The 20,021-nt window shown below is 36.4% G+C and overlaps 1 protein-coding gene across 2 annotated transcripts in view; it reads right to left on the bottom strand.

The window, feature by feature from the left end:
• The window catches only part of CNTNAP5 (contactin associated protein family member 5), a 728,931-nt gene that overhangs the window by 228,992 nt on the left and 479,918 nt on the right, over positions 1-20,021 (bottom strand). For both annotated transcript variants that reach the window (XM_039876503.1, XM_039876504.1), the window contains exon 12: positions 15,863-15,982. In XM_039876503.1, the coding sequence (XP_039732437.1) occupies positions 15,863-15,982 (120 nt within the window). The remainder of the gene's footprint in view (positions 1-15,862; positions 15,983-20,021) is intronic.

Raw genomic sequence — 20,021 nt, 5'->3', positions numbered from 1 at the left:
AGTCTCTCTGAACCTAACTCTCAAAATACAAATAAGAAAATATCTCTACCTCATACTTCATCATATTATTAAATAAGCAATTCTAAGACAATACGTGGGCCACAGGTTCACAATGAATAGTAGTTCCCATCCCTTGATTTGAAAGAGCTGAAGTAGCCAAGATTGAACTCAGAGGTGTTCAGTGAGTAGAAAGCTAGCCTGGGTCCTGAGAAGGGATACCCAAGGCCACATTCATATCTCCTCTTACCAGGTCACAAAAGGATGACAGGCCTTCTTTAAATAAAATTGTGTCCACTTTCTCTGCTTTCATAGATCTTATACTCTGGCTCTGGAGGTGAATGACAAAAAGAAAACTCAAAGAGAAGAGTGAAATTATTCATCTTCCTTTCAGCTGACATCTCTGCTCTGGACCTCATCACTGCCACAGAGTGCCATTGTCATCTCCAAGGGAACCCTTTTCTCACTTCACTAGCATTATGTGCTTCTCTTATTTGAGCACTGTTATAACAACCTGTTTACTCACTTCCCCATTCTGCTAAACTGTAAGCTCTACAGGGAAAAGGCTGTCTTATAACACCTGTCCCACAGCAGGCATTCACTTACCACTAAACTAAACATTCAACAGACTACCAGAATTTTTACTGACCGTTGGCAGCTCTTAAAAGTCAGCAAGAAAGTGATACATGATGGAAAAGTTTGTTCATATATGTACTTGAAATTCTGCCGTGCAGCCAAGGTTATCTATTGCAAGTAGCAGATACTGAAAAAAATACATAAATATCCACCAATAGATGTCTGAATGAATAAAGCATAGTTAATTGACACAGTGAAATACTATGCAGTTATAATAAAGACCACATACGTTTTCTCTAAACTCCAAGTACTCTAAGATTAATGGAGGCATGTAAGAAAGACATGGGAGCAGAAATGGAGGGACCATGTTATTAGGGATAATAACATAAAAATATAATAACGGTAACAACATTTTAAAATGGAATAATTTATGATTCGATAGTGACACAAAAGGTGATAGAGGGGGTTAGAAATTAAAATATATATATATATATATATATATATATATATATATATATACACACCATATGATTCTTCTGTAGAGCAGAATGCAGAATGACAGCTATAAATGTTGAAGGTATTATAAATTTAGAAAAAAAAATAACACTTGACAAATTCCAGTGTAATAACTTGCATGGGTTAGGATCATTAACAGATTGGGAGGAAATGTTTGGGAGCAAGATATTCACATGTGTCTGTGTATAACTGTGTATAACTTTATTGATTATAAATAATCTTCATAATGCAGAGATCTGGCAGAACTCCTTTAGCCAAGGGATGGAGCTGAGAATCCCCAATATGGCATAGACTGACACCATGTTCCTCCTGATGGGATGCCCTTGAGGTTGTCTTGCTAAAGTAGTCTAATGATGAAAAATAATCGGAAAAAATCCAAAATATGGAACATTTTACTTAAGAATTGGCTTGTTTGACTCTTTGAAAAATTAATATCATAAAAAGTAAACAAAATAATATGGGATAGGGGAAGGCGTTTTCCCATTAAAAGAAATTAAAAGGACATGACAAACAAATCCAGCATGTGGATACTGCTTCAAACCTGAACAAAAATATAAAAACAGACACTGTTATAAAAGACACTGTAAGGGTAAGATGAACTATATTAGATAATATCAATTTAATTAATGTTTCTTTTCTTATGTGTGGTTTTAGTATTGTCATTATAGAGAATAATATCATTTTCTAAGAGCAATAAGCTGAAGTTTTTAAGTTTAAATTATCAGTATGTCTACAAGTTACTTTCAAACAGTTCTGGAAAAAAAAACATTTCATGAGGAGAAAGAGAGCAGAGGAGAGAGAGACAGAATGTGGGAGAGAAAGATGGAGAGAGAGATATATGAGGATAGCACAAATGGGCAAATGAGGCAAAATGTTAACATTTGGATAATATAAGTGAAAAATGTCTGGATGCTTATGTTACTATTCTTTCAAATATTCTGTAGGTATGGAAATTTCAGAATGAGGACTTTGGTGAAAACAAGATAGTGTTTTACACAGTGCTTCATATGTAGTAAGTACTCACAACTATTCCACTATGCTCCAACAATCCATGTACATCTATTCTTATGCCGACACAACATACACATACACGTGGTTAAGAATTAATTGGTCAATTAATTATCAAATAGCAAAAAATAACAAATTCAACCATTCACACCATGATAAAAAATGAATTTTCAAACGTGGTATTTATTAATAATGTTGAAATAGTTTTCATGAATAATTTCAGTATGTTAGGTGTTGTGAACTCATAAAAGTTATTAGTTATTATTTTCATTACTCTATCCCCAGAGTCAAGTTTTCAGGGGATAGAGTGATCAAAATAGTAAATAATAGCTACCATGTATTGAGTATATATAATGCCAAACATTTTTCTTATGGGTTACCTTGATTTTTTTTTCATACAAATCTCACTACAATGTTAAAAAATATTAATTATAGAAGAGGAAACTGAGGAACAGGGAAGCCAAGTAACTCACCTAAGTCACATAACTTGACAAAACTAAGAAGAGACAATCTAGAGGTTTCTCAAAAAATTTAAATGGATATACCCTTTTACCTAGCAATTGCACTTCTGCGTATTTAACTAAAGGAAACTAAAATAATAATTCGTATATATCCATGTACCCCTATGTTCATAGCAGCATAATTTACAATAGCCAAGATATGGAAGCAACCTAAATGCCCAACAACAAATGATTAAATAAGTTATGGTTCGTATATACAATGGAATATTACTCAGCCATTGAAAAAAAAATCCTATCATTTGCAATGACATGTCGAGTGAAATAAGTAAGACAGAGAAAGATAAATATCATATGATTTTACTTAAATATGGAATCTAAGGAACAAAAAAGAACAAACTAATCAAAAACAGACTCACAAATATAGAGGACAATCTGTCTATGGCCAGAGGGGAGAATGTTAGGGAGCTGGGAAAACAGAGTGAAGGGTTAAAGAAATTCAAATTAGTAGTTGATAGATGGTCATGGGGATGGGGAGCATGGCATAGGGAATGCAGTCAGCAGTAATATAATGGCTTGATGGAGAGCCAGAAGAGAGAAAGAGCAATTACGGGGATCATTTTATCAACTATATAAATGTCTAACCAATGTACTATATACTTGAAACTAATAATAAAATTAAATAAAAAAAAAAAAGTATCAGTGCTGGGATTTAAACCACGCCCAAGATCTTCTACACTATGCTGGTTTGTTAGATTTGTTTTGATTAAGTAAATTTAAAGGGGAGCCATACAAATTATAACAGGAAAAGAAGCTTCATAGGAGAAAAGAATGAAAGCTTGGTCTAAAAAAGGAGGTGAGGGAATGATATTCCAGAAGAGCAAAACTGCAAATAAGGTATGAGGGGTGCACAAAATACTCTTAGCTAACACTAGAAAATCCATGTGGAAACTGTCTAACTAGTCAATGCCTCTTACCAGCTTCTCTTTACAAATAGATATAAATATAACATAATCAAACACTTGCATATGGAGAATGCAAGGCTGACCAGTACTCTATGACTTGAGTCCACGTGAGAGGAAGAGTGATAGAAACAGTCTTCCAGACAACTGGTGTTTCTGCTTCCCCTATGTCACAGAACATGGACTGATAAGCTGCTTGCACATCTTGGCTCTTTTATTCTTTGGGACATCTGGATGGATTGATTCATCATTTCTCCATGAAATCCTGTACTCAGAGCAAAAGTGAACAAGAGCAAGCAAGTTTTCTGAAAGACACCTTTGAGTCCCACTCGTTATTTCATTCTTTTGAACAAGAAAAGAGTTCAGCCGTAAAGTAGAGCTGCATCAGACATCCAAGTGAGCCAGGGGCCCTCCTACAAGAAAAAGGGCCTTGGGCACCTGCTCACTACATCTCTACCTGGATAGGCTGTTTCTCTCTTTTCCTCTCTGCTTAGCTTGAACAGTACCTATCTATCAGGGTCAAACCCAAGCCCTCTGTCTTCTATGATGGTGCTGATGGTGACTTCTATTTCAAAAGTTCTTACAGAGTGCCAGATATTATATTGAGTATATTAGGTGCATCGGTTATTTAACTTTACTTCATCTGCACATCAACTCACTGAGGTAAGAGTAAGTGATCATTCCTAATGTACACATGAAGAAATAGAGCCTTGTAGAAGTTGACTTGCCTAGGATTTCATGGCTTTCAAGTATCTACAGAATGGCTGTATGAATTAAATAGAATTACCTATATAACAGTGCTCAAAGACTAGAAATTAAATATTAAGTCCTTGGGCATTGAGGTCAGTGTTTAACAGTAGCACTGAGCACAAGGCAGACTCAATAAAGTCTGGTTAATTGGACTGTGTCCTGATCTCCATGGAATCAAAAAGAAGGGCTCACCACGTATCTACAATAAATAAGTGCTCTAAAAGGTCCATCAGGAAGGTGTTGGGATAACTCTGGTGTTTAGGTCTTAAGAAGAGCAACTCTTTTAGTCACTGACCGGTCTCCTCTTAGTACAGGGATATGACTAAGGAAGGAGCCTTAAACACCGGGCTAATTAAGAGTTAATCAGGTTCTATAGATATTTCTCAAAGTTCAATGTCTTTGGGTGTTTGTTAAAAGTCCTATTTCTGACCACTGCCCTAAACCTACTAAATAAATATTGCTGGGAATAGCCTGTAAAATGACCTTTTAAATCTTCACTCCAAGTCATTCTTTGGAGAAATAAAATTTAAGAACATTTGCTTAGTATAATTCTCATCAAATATTCAGAAAAACCTTGAAAGATGGGTATAATTATCTCCATTTTACAGATGAGGGAAGTGATGATCAGGGAGGTGAAGTGGGTATAATGGAGACCTCAATCCCTCAGGGTCACTTTCTTGAGATGTTTTCTGTGGTGGCACTGACTGACAGACAGAGGCAACACAGGTCTGGGGAAGGATCTGTTCAGACACATGGGTCTTTCTTTGCCTCAGAGCCTCTGTGTCTAGGCCTAGCAACCCAGGGATGGAAATCATAGACCTAGATTCACTTTCTGTCCAATATATACCAACCTATGAGACCTCGGACAATAATTCAGCCTCTCAAGATTTCAGTGTCTGTCCCTGTAAATAGAAAAAATGGTATCTTCTTCACATGATTTCTGGGAAACCGAGTACCATGAGAGTAAATGCCTAATGTGGAACCTCATGCTAATAGATGCTCAATTACGTAGCTATTTCTACTACAAAATCCTTCTCAGAGGGCAACTGTTCAAGGACAGCTTCTTCGACCACCATCCCGTCTCCTGTCACTTCTTGATCCAACCACAGCCTCCTTCGCACTATTTCTATAGTGTCTATTGACTTCTATTTTATTTTCCACAGCAGGTATGAAATATCTGTTTATGTCTGTCTCTCTATCTAAATCGAGTTCCTTGAGGACAAGGACAGACATTCATTTTGTAACCTTGATGACTAGCCCAGTCAGTACTCAAAAGTTTATTTGAATGACTTAATTTTTGAATGACCAACTGAATAGCAAAGTGATTGACTCAATGAATGAATAATGTACGAGTAACTGAACATATAAAAACTAAATGTAGAACACTTCAATCGCACTCCTTATCTTAGTCCTGAGCATCCTCTTCTCATCCATTTGGTTGGAGTCAACTGGCTGTGCTAAAGGGATATGCGAAAAGTTTCTTTAAGTGCCTGTTAAAATTATCAGCAATTCAAAGATGACAATGCTTTAATTTCAGGGTAATGCTACATCTTTATGACTCAGTAGTTTTATTTAATGGTCTAATTTAACAGAAGATTATACTGCATGCTAGCCCAGAGAGACTACTTTAAATCTCAGGACTTTCACACAGGTGAATCCCAGCTTTGTCGTGGCAACCAGTCTCCTGGAATCTCTATGTAGTCACCATGTCTTGGCTGACAGCATCAGGTATTTAAAAAAGGATGAAAAAGTCCAAATTAGCAGTTACAAAACAGACATGGAGATTTAGAGTACAGCATAGGGAATATAGCCGATATTATTACAGTGGCTGTGTGTAATACTAGATGGGTGCTAGAGTAATTGGAAGAATCACTTCATAAACTATATAAATGCCTAACCATTGTACTGTATACCTGAAATTAATATAAAATAATAATAAAATATTACATATAAAAGAAAAATCTTCCTTCCTCTAAGCTGTTATCTATTATTCTTCTTCATCTTAAAATAGTTCCCTCTGGATAACACTTCATTCACAGAAAGTGAAGCATCCCTCTGAAATACAAGTGACAATACAGTTGTTATTCCAACTGAGTAAATTGTTAGTCAGCCACAGCACCTATGTCACCCATATATGATTCTCAAACAGGATATGACATTTGTGCTACCAGGGGTGCAGCCTGTGGGCTCCTTTCCAGATGAGCTGAGCCTGTTGCCCATTAAGATAGTGGATGTATTTCCAGGAGAGGAAGGGAGAAAGAGAAGAAGACCTTTTTTTACTATCGGCTTTGTGTCAGTCATCTCCAGCCTTGTTGAAATGTTAACTCATGCATTTGACTACATTCAAAGCATAAAAAGCTATCATCACCCTCCATTTACAGAGAGAAACTGAGATGCAAAGATCAAGGACCCTGTTCATGGTACCACAGACCATAATTACCATAGATACTAATTATAATAATTTGGATGATATAATAAGTATAAACATTGTTTTAAGACTTTTAATTAATGCATATGAGCTCATATATACTTACAACCATGCCCTTTAAGATCACAATCCATAAATAAGGAGCTTGGGATTTGCACAGGTGAAGGAAAATGGGATGGGGATGTAAAATATCGGTGTTTTCAAAATATCATTCTGGCTGTTGCATAAAATATGAATGAGAGATGGGGACGGTTAAGAGTTGTGTGTCTTTTACCACAAAGACATGAGATTATAGACTCTATGAACTTGGGGGACCATATCTTAATCATTTTTATATCTTCAGTACTTCATCAGTGCCTGGACTAGCAGAAAACCAATGCATCTTGATTCACAGTAATAAAGTAAAGGTTGCCTTCCACGCCTTTGGGCTCTGATAAGAAGCTCTATGTACTGGATGGAGCAAAAGCATTGGATTTGATGGCTCTGGTGGAATCCTTTTTCCATAACTTCCTAGCCTCATCTAAACATTTGTAAAATAAAAATTATTGTAGCTGCTTCACATTGATGCATCTTGAACTAGACCAATCCCAGTAGCTATTTAGCACAATTTTATGCACTCTGTAATCAAGTGACAACTTTCTAGCAACAGCACTTCTGCAATGATGGCTATCCAATGTATGATAAAAAACAAACTTGAGAATTTTATTCCAGCTTGTTTTTGCAGAAGACTTTGCCAGGATGATGAAAATTAATACCCCCTTTTTGGTTGGGGTGTGTGTGTGTGTGTGTGTGTGTGTGTGTGTGTGTGGAAGTAGAATGTTCATGGTAGAGTCAGCAGGGAGATTCCTATAGAAAATACAAGGACAGAATTTTATTACAGATGCACATGGCACCAACAATTGAATTATACTTTTCTTTTGTGTGAAAAGCAGCTGCCAAAATTTAACAACAGAATAAGAAGCTCAGTGAGAAATACATGTGCCATAATTTGTGTCTGTCCTATATCATGGGTAACTCTCATTTCCTCTACACAGCCAGATCCTTGTGCAGCCCATTTGTAAACTCTAAACTCATTGCCAGTGGTCTAATTTTGAGAAGCAAGGCTTACAACTATTTGATATAACTGAATGGGTATATTTCTTTCTACCAATAATTTGGATGATAATCTATTACCTGCAATCACATTGCACAATTATATGCACACATATTAGACAGACTTCAATTGTGGCTTCACTACCTACTCCATTATGCAGTCTTTGATGAGTTTTAATGAAAACAGAGCCTGCTGCCAAAGGATTGAGAAACAGAGCATCATAATAGCAAAAGTGATGAAATATGGAGACTCAAGATGATTTGCAAATAAATTATGATCTGTTTGAGAATGAAAAACAAGTTTTGCTTTAGAGATTTGACTAAACGTTCCTTGCAAACTCCTTGCAATGCCTGATGACTTGTACAGGTCTAGACCCATGAAAATGGTATGGTATTGTATCCATCAAGATAAGAAATAAATGTGTTTTTTGTTAGTGGTTCTAGACAAACTATTTTGCATATATATCAGTAAGCATTTTTCTTCCACTGAGTGAAGACAGTGTGTGCCTGGGAAACATCTGTTAACATGTTGACAAGGTGTCTTGTTAACATTAAAAATGGTAAAATGTAAACTGTGTGGAATAAGTTTAAATGTCAAGTTCTAAAACATATCTTGTCAGGGTGCCTCACTCATCTAATTCTGTGTTATTGATACTGGAATCTTCCCCTCAGAAAAGCTCCCTCCAGGTTCCTAAGCCTCAAAAATCTCATGGTCCCTGCAAAAGAAATAAAACTATTGCCGGCAGGAGGAGATGACTATCTTCTAAGGCTAGGATGCCTATATAGATATCATCTATACTACGACAGTAGTAAAAGTGAGAGAGGACATGATTTATAATGCACCATAATATTTGTTTACCTTGTTTTATGATTATCAACTTTGAGGGGCTAGAAACTTTCCATATATATTCTAATCCTCACGTTAACTTTGAAAGGCAGCCATTTTTGCTATCTCCATTTTACTGATAAGGAAACCAAGATCAAAAAATGCTAAATGACTTGTCCAAGGACACACAGTTAGAATGTGCCAACACTGGAATTTGAATTCCAATGTGACTGCAAAATAAATGGTACTTCCAATAGTCATTCCTATGTTTGAAGAAAAGAAGGGCTTTGGGGAAGGATGGATATCAATGAAAAGTCTTGGAGGCAATGAAGAGCAATCGGCACTTTTACTTTTGGATTTGCAGAAGAGGTCGAAAAGGGTGGAATGACTGAAGTACAGTTATGATTAGACTTGAAGCAGAATCCACAGTTCTAAACTATTCGTTTGATGGGGCATGGCCTTTGTCTAAGATACATTATGGGAAGAGGAAAGAAGAAAAGGTAGAAATTAATCTTTAATTTGGCTGTGATTTTTTAGGGTTCTATTTACAATGGACTTGTGAGAGTATGTGTAAAGCATATCCAGAGATTCCACATACCCTGTCCCTCATTTTCCATCAAGAAGGTCACAACCCCATGGGGTCACACAAGTAAACGGTGGTGGTTATACTGCAGTGTGATCTGTGCATACATTGAAAATAAGAGGAGAGCAGAGTAGAATTCCTAGACTTTAGGTACCTCAAGTTTATTAGGCAAGGTTGTCTGGAGAAACAGAGCTAACAGAAAGTGAATAAATATATATATATTTGTATGTATGGCACAGATCACACTGCTGGCCTACCTTGCAAATTTTGACTTACCAAGCCTTCATAATCATAAATATATATATATATATTTATATTTATATTTATATTTATATTTATATTTATATTTATATTTATATAATTAAATCATTATATATAATAAATTATATATATAATTTGTATATATATATTTAAATATATATAATTATGATTATGGAGGCTTGGTAAGTCAAAATTTGCAAGGTAAGCCAGCAGTTTGGAGATTCAGAAAAGAGTTGTAGTTTGATGCTCTAGAGCATCTGTTGGCAAAATTTTTTTCTTGCTCGAGAGAGGTCAGTGTTTGTTCTAGGAAGGCCTTGAAGTAATTGGATGAGGCCCACCTACATTTTGGAAGGTAATCTGCTTTATTCAAAGTCCACTTGTATAAACATTAATTTCATCTTTAAAACACCCTCATAGAAACATTAATGATAATGTTTGACCAAATATCTGGGCACTGAGGCTTAGCCAAGTAGAAACATCAAATGAATCACTTCATTAAGGGAAGCAATAAACAGCTAAGAAGTCCCATTCTTCTGTCTTGTTGACCTAAGCCTCCTGTACAGGTACTTCAGGTATTCACTAATTTTAACCACTACTTGCTGTGCTCTGCTCTTCCTTTACTCCTATCTTTTTCTTTGCCTTCACCCCAAGGTCCAGAACTCCCTCATTTCCTGAAGGCATCTAACCCATCCTTCAAGCCCTCTTTACATGCATTTTCATCCAGCAGCACAATTCTGAGTCCTCAATGGATTCCTTGTTGTCCTAAATACATTCCTTTCTACTTATCTAATTAATCAACATCACCCAGAATAACCACAAACTTCACATAATTGGTGAAAATTTTCCACATCCAGGCCAGGAGATTTATACCACCAGGTAGTGCATAGGACCCAGACATCCCTTTTAATAAAACAATACATTTTACTGTGTCACAATTTCTTTTAGTTGTCTACTTGTCCTTCAGTTTTTTATCAACTGAGTGACATCGACTTTTAGAGTCAGTTAGCTCTCAAAGTTAGTGTATGTTTCTTGCATTCATCCTAATGCCACTCCCATTTAATCTGCAAAGAGAAGTCCTTTCTACTTCAGGTTGGAGTCAACTGAATAAGTCCATGCTTCATTCATTTGCAAGGTTTGTGGATTTTGCCTTACCACTATCCTTGATTCTTGAAGAATTCTAATAATGTTTCCCCAGACTTCTGTGGACAGTTCTTTAAACAGACTAACATAAATATTTCATATTTGCCCCACCAAATGCACTTTCTACCCTTATATAACCTTACATGTGTCTCAGGAAGACTGATTGAAAACATTACATCAATATGTGCTCTTGCATTCTGAGTTTTAGCTATTTGCTCATTGGAAACATAGGAAGGAGATGAAGGAGCTAGGAGAGATCGACGTCATTCTCCAAGCTCCTTGCTGTGTTCCTACACAGGAAGGCACAGCTACTCCACATGCTGCCATCCTTCCTCCTCTGGCAACATTCTCTCCTCTCGTTTCTGTGAGTCTGATGTTGAGAATAGCCCCTATTTTACAAGTTCTGTTGTATGATCTCCTTTCCATTATTTTTTTCTGTATGCTTTTACCTTTGTAAATAGTCCCTAATTTTAGTAGCCATTAGATCCACTGGATCCATTAGATCCAAGATAAGGGAACAGTGCTAAATGCTATCTTGTTTCTGGTACTCAGATTTGTTCACCTTTCATTCGGGGACAGTAAATATTCTGCATGCTCAACAATTCTTTATAATAAAACCATTCTTTCTTTCCCTGGAATTGAGACAGCAGATTTCCTTGCTGGGAAACTATAGTTCAGATTGTTAATCTTTAAGAGCTTTTGCTTGCCCCCACTTAAGTCAATTTGATCATTTTCTGTTCATTCAGTTTCATGAGTTTTTGTTTTCTAAGCTAGTGACATATCTTGGTGAGTTTAGTGGCCTCCACACATGTGCAGTTTCAACTGTCTCTGGAACTTTGTTCCTGACATTTGTTTGTTCTTCTTGGAAATGTCTTCCTATACTTCTTCTCCTGGCAGCTCTATGCCCTGTTCGAGTCTTAGAGATGTCACCCACCTGTCCCATAGCCCTTCCACTCCACAAGAGGCTAGGTTAGGTCTCTCTTGCAGGCTCCCAACACACACTATGCATACACTGTCATTGTCTTAATATTATATTTTAATTGTTTCTGTGTCTTCTCCATGATTAGCTTGTGATGGAAACTGAAATGATATTGTTATGGATGTGTTCCCCAAAAGTTATGTAAAGTCCTAACCCTACAAAAGTTATGCAAAGTCCTAACCCTCAGGTACCTGTGAATGTGACCTTAATTGGAAATAGATTTTTTTCAAAATGTAATCAAGTATAAATGAGGTCATACTCCATTAAGGTGGGTTCTAATCCAATGTGACTAGTGTTCTTATAAGGAGAAGAAACGGACACACAGTCACATGAGAAGAGATGGTCACATGTGACTATGTCACTTGGAAGCAGTGTAACAGCCTTTTGGAAGTAGAGAGTGAAATATCACTATAAGCCTAAGAATGTCGAAGGTTTAGGAAAAACACCAGAAGCTAGGAAGAGGCAAGGAAGGATTCTCTCTTATGGGTTTCAGAGTGAACATGACCCTGCCAGCAGCTTGGTTTTGGACTTCTAGTCTCTAGAGCTGTGAAACAATGTACTTCCGTTTTTTGTTTTGTTTTGTTTTGATTTGTTGTTGTTGTTTTGTTTTGTTTTGTTTTGTTTTTGTTACTCAATTTGTGGAATTTTATTATAGAAACTTGGAGAAACTAATGCAGACACAATTTTGTATCCTTAGCAGTTCTCACAGTGCCTGAAATGTATACATTTATATTGAGCTGAAATGAATTGTAAATCATTTAGATGTTAAAAGTAGGCCAAATGTATAATCCTGAAAAAACTTATTTTTTATCTTCCTCATCTATAAATTCAGTTAATCCTCCATCCAAATACTTTGCCTCCCCTCTTTCCAACTCACTAGTTCCAGGGCGAAGTGACTTTGAACACATTCTTACGTGTGGCATACTGTCAAAATTTGCAGGGCCTAGATTCAATCCACTTTATCAATAAGCCTAATGAGCTCCTTAGATTACTCCCCGAAACTGGCCTACTTTCCTTTACACACAGATCATGCTGCCTTATATCTACAGGAACAGTTGCTGCTAGAGCTCTCAGGGATTTCATCCCCCTTCCCCAAGATCACCCTTTAGTAGGTGAGATGCAGGGACTTAAATCTCCAGGAGGGGTAAGGGATCACTTTGTCTACAGGAATGAGGAGCTAATATTCCCCTAGGGTGCTTTGTAAAGAGGGATGTTATCAGGATTAAAATTTAGTGTTTTCTACAACTAAAATCATCCTTCTTAACCCCTATGCCATCAATCTGCAAGTATCTGTAGAATTCTTAGGAGAAGTTTCTCCTTTTCTATTGAACCTCACATATTCTCTCACAGAATTTTAAATGAGGATGGCCACCTGGTCCTGATTTTGGAGACCAGCAAATAGGTCAGGAGCACCCAGCCGCTGGCACAGATGCTAGAAGAGATCCCTGGTCTCTGCCTCCCAGAGCTGTTTACATTCTCTGTGTTATTATCCCAGCGATGCTACTGAGAAAAGCGGAAAACTAACTTTGTGTTTTCGTGAACTGGAATTAGACATGGACCCAGTCTTCCTTTATCCTCCCCCACTGCCAGTTCTGTTCTCTTTCCATTCTCCTCTCTCCCTTTTCCCTCCTTCTCTTTCCTGAACCACTTTGGGTCACATTTTTGCTAGTGTCATAAATCACTTATATTTAAGAACATCAACATTTACAAATAGAAAAATGTGGAGTTGATTGTCATTATATTTATGTACTAAAATTTTTTATCAGTTAAATGTGCTTAAATATATAACTACATAATTCAGCCAACACAGTTCATTTTAGAAAAAAAAAAGCAAAGCCAAAAACCTATATTGCATATGACCAAAATATATTTAAAAGAAATGTCCAGTCATGCAAAATGAAGCCTATCCACTCTGGGGCACAGGTTGGAAATCCCGATGCTTCAGAGAATCACATCAGCAAAACATTTAATAGAGTAAATAGTCATCTTAGGCATTCCTGGACAAAATATCAACCAACGTAAACCTGAGAGAAATCTTTCCAAAGACAAGCAGAGATTCCATGTAAATGAGACCTGTGAATCAATCATATCCTTTGTGTTATTGTACTCAGATGATTTTGGCGAGTTTAAAAATTTAAGCTATATTTAATATAGATATTTTAACTTCAAAATATATTTTAATGATATAAAAACAAGTCTGTGCTAGCCTATTAAATTCATTATTTTAAAATATATATATTTAAAAACATATATTCATAGAAAAAGCACACATATACATTCACAGAAAAAAAGTTACAAGGGAATTCTAACAATGAAATGACAATGGTAACATCTGGATTGTGGTTTATAGGTGACTTTAACATTTTCTTTATATTTTTCTTTTTTTCTTAAATTTTCTATAATTAATATGGATTTCTTTGAAAACAAAGATGAAAGCCCTATTTAAAGCAAAACATAAGCAATACAAGGTATTCAATTAATGTTTAGTGACAGAGATTATTACTGCGCTAGAAGGTTTCGTTTGCTTCCTGAGTAATGACTATTAGTTCTATTAGTCGTGACTATTACTTCGAGCAAGTCATGAAATTCTCATACTTTCTTCCCCTCTATGTAAGAGAGAGATAAAAATATCTTCTATCTCTGTCGTGAGGATTAAAATAAATTATATCTGCTAGCTCAGTTCATTTCCCATAGTTGGTAGGCACTGAGTGATCACAGCTAATCACTTGATAGCAAGCTCTGCTTTTTGCCTTCTTCTGCAGTCAAATCACTTTCCTGTTTTTTGGTAAAGTGTGGACTGGGGACAATTTGCATCAGAATAGCTTGGAGGGCTCAGTAAAAGTGCAGTTATTGAATTAGAATTTCTATGGCTGGGAAGTCTGCATTTTTAGCAAGAATCCTCAGAGATCTATATGTTAATTGCATTTTGAAATAATCAGGATCCACTGAGAACACTAGTACTTAACCAGGTTGTTGAACACCTTAGGTTACCGCAACCGTGAAAAGAAAACAGCAATAAAATTTCTAATCATGTTATAGAGCTGTTGAGAAGCAGCTAACATATATGCATTTTGGAGATGATGGATTATGGAAATAAAATGAAGTGAAATGGCATCCAATTTTATGTAACTAGCATTTTCTGTAGAAAAAAAAGAGTGGTCTTTTGTATTCAGATGGACAAATTGCTATGTGTCCTTAATCACCATTTTTGCAAAGGTTTGCTTGCATTTCTACCTGTGATATCGCATGCCATTTTCTCCAATTTTACTGCCTCATGAATGACAGTGACTATATCTTATTTCTCTGCATATCGTCAGTGCCTAGGACAGTGTCCGGCTACAGAAAGAGCTCCATAAAAGTGGTTTCCTTGTTGCAGAGAAGCCTAGGGCTGGAGAACTCAATGAGCCTTAATAGTCCCCTACTTTTCGTCTTCATTACATAATTCCACTGGCCTTTCCAAAAGTTAGAGCTTGAATAAAAAAATGCAGATGTGCCAGTTAATGAAACTTAGAATGCAGAGAGTGCTCACATTGCTGTATTTTTAGGTAACTATTATATCACGTTTTGGCTTTGTGGAATTATTTTTCAACGTAAATTAGTGATTATATACTGTTTCTAAACCCATGTAATAATGGACTTTTACTAGGTCCTTCTGCACTTTTGAAAGTAGTAAGTTATATAAGATGGCCAGAGAAAACAAATAGCTCACTTTTTTTTAGACATCTACTGGATGACTAGTCTGACCAGTTGCTCCAATACACATGACTGTATCTAATTCTCACAACTCTAGAAGGTAGAAACTGCTACTCCCATTTCACTGATGAACAACTGAAGCTCAGAGAGAATGTAGGATTCACACAGTCCTCAGGGCCAGCCATGAATCAAGCTTTCTCATTTCCTGAATCAAGGTTTCCCATTGATTTTGAGTTTGTCTTTTTGTTTGTTTGGTTGTTTTCCTTTGCTTTCTGTTTTTGAGTTTTAAGAGAGAAAATGTCCTTGACAAGCTCTGCAGAAAACATTAATTTTTGGTTTCAGTGGAACATCATCAAGATAATTTTTGGTTTCAGTGAAACATCATCAAGATCGTTAACAAGTTTTCTTCTTTCACGAAACTAATCTGGCAGCTAATTCTATTATTTACTTAAATATTATTCTCCCCATCCCCCAAGAACTTGGTCTTTTAAATTTTATTTGCATGGAATTTTATGTCCCCTTCTCATGGATTCCCCTTTGCTGTGTACTATCATATAGTAGCTTAAGAGTGAGTGGAAATTCTGCACCCTCACCTGTGACATTGCAGTACACTTGGAGAGGTCCCAACGGCCCACTGCCATCCGGGTCGATGTAAAAGAAACCAGCCGTGTTCCCTTGGTGCCTGTATACCTCGCAGGATCGCTCATAGAGGGCTGAGGAGACACAAAGGCAACAGAGAGGAAACTTTGCATGGCTCTACATACCCCTTGGATGGATCAGTGACTCCTACTTATACTGATTGTCAATGTTGACTTTCTTCCCTTCTCCTATAACCTGGACCTTTCCCCCAAGTCTTAACAAACCAGTGTCCCAATACTGGATGGATCTGCATCCTCCGTTCATCCTAACAGTCATTCTTCTAATCAGCTCATAGGTCACATCCTCCGAAAGTTCTCCCCTTACATCTGATATGGCCCTTCTCTATGCTGATATGTATGTACCTCCTCGATGACTGCTGGGCGTGTGGAGCTAGGATATCCTGTACTGCTCTATGTTCCCAAGTGGTTATAGAAGGTATAAGAGTGGTATCCACATGTTATTTGATACTGTGTTCCAGCATCTAGCCAAGTGCCACAGCAGGAGCTTGATTAGTAAGTGAAAAAGTGAATGAGCATGTACAATCATGACATTTTATTAATAAAGTAAAATGGCATCATCATATTGCTATATGCACAGAGCTCAGCATAGTAACTAAGCTTAGTCTATTCTGACTTAACAGGCATTTACTGAGTTCCTAATATATGTTAACAGTGTAGTCGCCACCAGACTGCAGAACATGAATGAGGTAGTCAGTCTGTGCTTTAGGAAGCTCATAGCCTGGTTGCAGCCACAAAGGTCTTTGTGTGTTTGGAGAGGAGCGGGCAGAGTTTCCCTGAGACAGGGTACCTTGGACAATCGGCAGGTATGAGAAATATATAAATCTCATTACACCAACATGAATGATTCCAGTGGGTTTTAAAGGAGGCATCTGCTGTCTCATGCATGAGAATACAGAATGTTGCCTGACGCTTTAGACAAAATGCTACAACTCAGAGCAGCAGGTACATATCCAATTGTGTCATCTTTCCATGCTTAAAACACCTCAATGGCTCCCAAAAGCTTTAAGGATGGAGCACTAGCTCCTCATTTTCTCTAATATGCCCCTGTGACGAATGTCCCATTCCAGTAAAATGAGGTTGCAGTTTATCATGATAAAATGTGAAGAGTGCCTCAAATAATTCATTACCAAAAGAGTTCTAAAACTTGAGAGGGTTTGAGTTTTTATAAATTAAAGTGGATTCAAGGTTATCTTTGCACTCATGTACTTCTAGCAGCTATACACACTTTCTGAAGTAGAAGGTGAATGAAAGGGTTATAGTTCCACCCTACCTATGTGTCAAAATATAGCTTATTTCTCTTTTTCCAAACCTGATAACACATCTGGGTGTGTATCACACTTATGGAAGTCAGCTCTTATATGTGGTGCCTCTCCCCAGACACTCCCACATTCCTGAGATAACAACCATGTGAAAGGAGTAACATTTGGGAGGTTACATAGTGGTTAAGAACATAAACAGCGGGGTGCAAATATCTTTTTGAATAAACTTTTTCAAATTTTGGGGTAGATATGACACATGATGTAATATACATGACATATTATTGAGCTGTACACTTGCAACTTATATAATTGTATTAACCAGTGTTACCCTAATATACTTAATTTATATATATATATATATATATATATATATATATATATATATATATATATATATATATATCAACTAAGGAAAAAAAGAACATGAGCCCTGGAGTCAAACTGAATGTTGTTTGTATCAGAGGGCTACTACTTACTATCTATGATAGTTTGGATAAGCTAATTCACCTGTGGTAGACAACCACTATGATAACTCATCCTAGCCATACCTCTTGGTATTCATATCTTGTTCATGAATTCATGCCCTAACCTTGAATGTGGGCTGAAATTTTAGATGTGCTTCTAACAACATATGATAAAAGTGATAGATGTAATTTCCAAGCCTGGGTTATTAAAAGACAGTAGCTTCCATCTTGGGTGCTCCTGGATCACTCATTCTCAGAGAAACCAACTGCTATGTCCTGAGGCAGTCCTGAAGAAAGCCCCATATAAGTGAGCTTGGAAACCTATGAGACAAGCCGTGGGAGTGAGCTCTGAAGCAGATCTCCACAGTTAAAAACTGATTGTACCCGTGGCTGATTTCTTACACCAGCCCTGTGAAAGACCCAGCCAGAACCATCCAGATAAGTTGCTCAAGGACCCAGAGAAACTAGGAAGTAATAATGTCAATTATTTCCGATGCTACATTTTGCTGTAAATCATTATGTAGTAATAGATAGCTAATAAACTTTCAAAGCATTAATTTTTTCATATGGATATAGGTATAAAAAAGCCTACCTCATACGACATAGCGAAGATTCAAAGAGATAATCCACATACAGCATTTAGCATAGTGCTTGGCACACAGACAGTGCTTGATAAATGTGAACTATTATTATTGTTGCTGTTATTGCACTGTTTCATGCCATGTTGCTTCTTCATTTTTGTCAGTTTTTTGTTTACTTGACTTTTTTTTTCAGTTTACATCATGAATGAATCACAGAGCTTGTTATGAAAAAATTAATAGACCCTATTTCTCTTCTGTGAAGAGAAGATAAAGAATGGCTTTTAATTCTAAATTCTTTTAGATTATTTCTAGTGTTTGATTATTTCACTTGTAGCATTTTTAAATTCCCTAGAATATTTGTTCTTCCCCCTAAATATTTTTTTAATAACATACAATTCTCAATTCATTGATGCTATATATCTTTACTATATATGATAATATTAATTATAACATAATTTCTTTGACATTTTCTTTTCTCTGTATACAGTTTCTTCCAATGTGTGTATGTGTTTGTGCATGTGTGAGTGAGTGAGTGAGTGTGTGTGTGTGTGTGTGTGTGTGTGTGTTTAGCAGGTGCATTTGTCTTGTGTTTTGTTTTGGTCTCTTATCTTTCATGATAAATTATTTTCTGCAATATCAGGTGATCTTTTATAGTCCTCTTATATTTAACAGTGGTCTACAAATTAATGATTTCTCTAAGTAAATGTCTGTGGTTTGCCCTCCAGGAACTTTACTGTAAGGTTATCTAGCTGGACCATTTCTTGGGAAATCCTCATGTTGGTGCATTTAGATGTTTTCTCAGTCTTGATGGACTCTATAATTTAGAGGAATATTTTACATGAGATTTAGAAGGTGGAAGTGACACATCACAAACATTCATGTTACACTTACAATGTTACTGTAGGGAATGAGGTGCTATTGTATATTACACATGTTGTCACTTATCTCCTGAGTTGTTAATGTGGGGCAGCCATGCCAAGCCAGCTGCTACTACAGATGTGCCATGTGTTCCTTTAACTTTCCTAACTTCTGGCCTGATGTGTGTTTAGATATCTTATGATCACCCCATCACTATAGTTGAATGTCCGGCTGTGGTTAAGAGTCAAGATGCTTCTCCAATCAGTCGATGACCAAGCCATTAAAAAAATTATATCATTTATTATAATTTATGTGAAACTTTGGAAGGAAGTGAAAGTAAATATGTATGTTCAATCTAGCAACTCTTCCAGGAAGTACAAGCATGCTACTTGTTTATCGAGCTGTCCTTGCTACACTGATTGCCTAATATACTGCCTAACGAGTGCTGTATACACATTTATTGAGAATCGACTAATTTTTCAGTAACTGTAGACTAGGGTCTCATAAAACTAAACAAAAAAGACATGGTTCTAGGTCTCAGGTAATTTGAGGTCTTAAACTTTCCAAAATTAACCCCAATACAAATATAAAAAAATTTAAAGACCATTTCCTATAAGGGAAATGAAATAATATCTAAAGTGGTCCCCTAGAACAAGACAGCAGTATCATATGGTTTCTCAAGAAAATCTTTTAAAAGGTAGATAATTATAATGTTACTTGTACTCTTCCAAAGCTGAGAAAAAGAAATCTTTTATATTTGTTATATGAAATGAGTATAAAGTTCATCTCTAAACCTAACAAAGATCACACTAAAAGAAAACTAGAGACTCACTTATGAATATCAATAAAAAATTACATAAAATGTCAGCAAATAGGACCCAATCACATATTTTAAAAGGACATAATGACCAAGTGGGGGCTTAATCCCAAA

The sequence above is a fragment of the Pteropus medius genome, unplaced genomic scaffold, assembly GCF_902729225.1.
Source record: "Pteropus medius unplaced genomic scaffold, Ma_sr-lr_union100, whole genome shotgun sequence".
Lineage (NCBI taxonomy): Eukaryota > Metazoa > Chordata > Mammalia > Chiroptera > Pteropodidae > Pteropus > Pteropus medius.
This window is presented reverse-complemented; position numbering and strand designations above follow the sequence as displayed.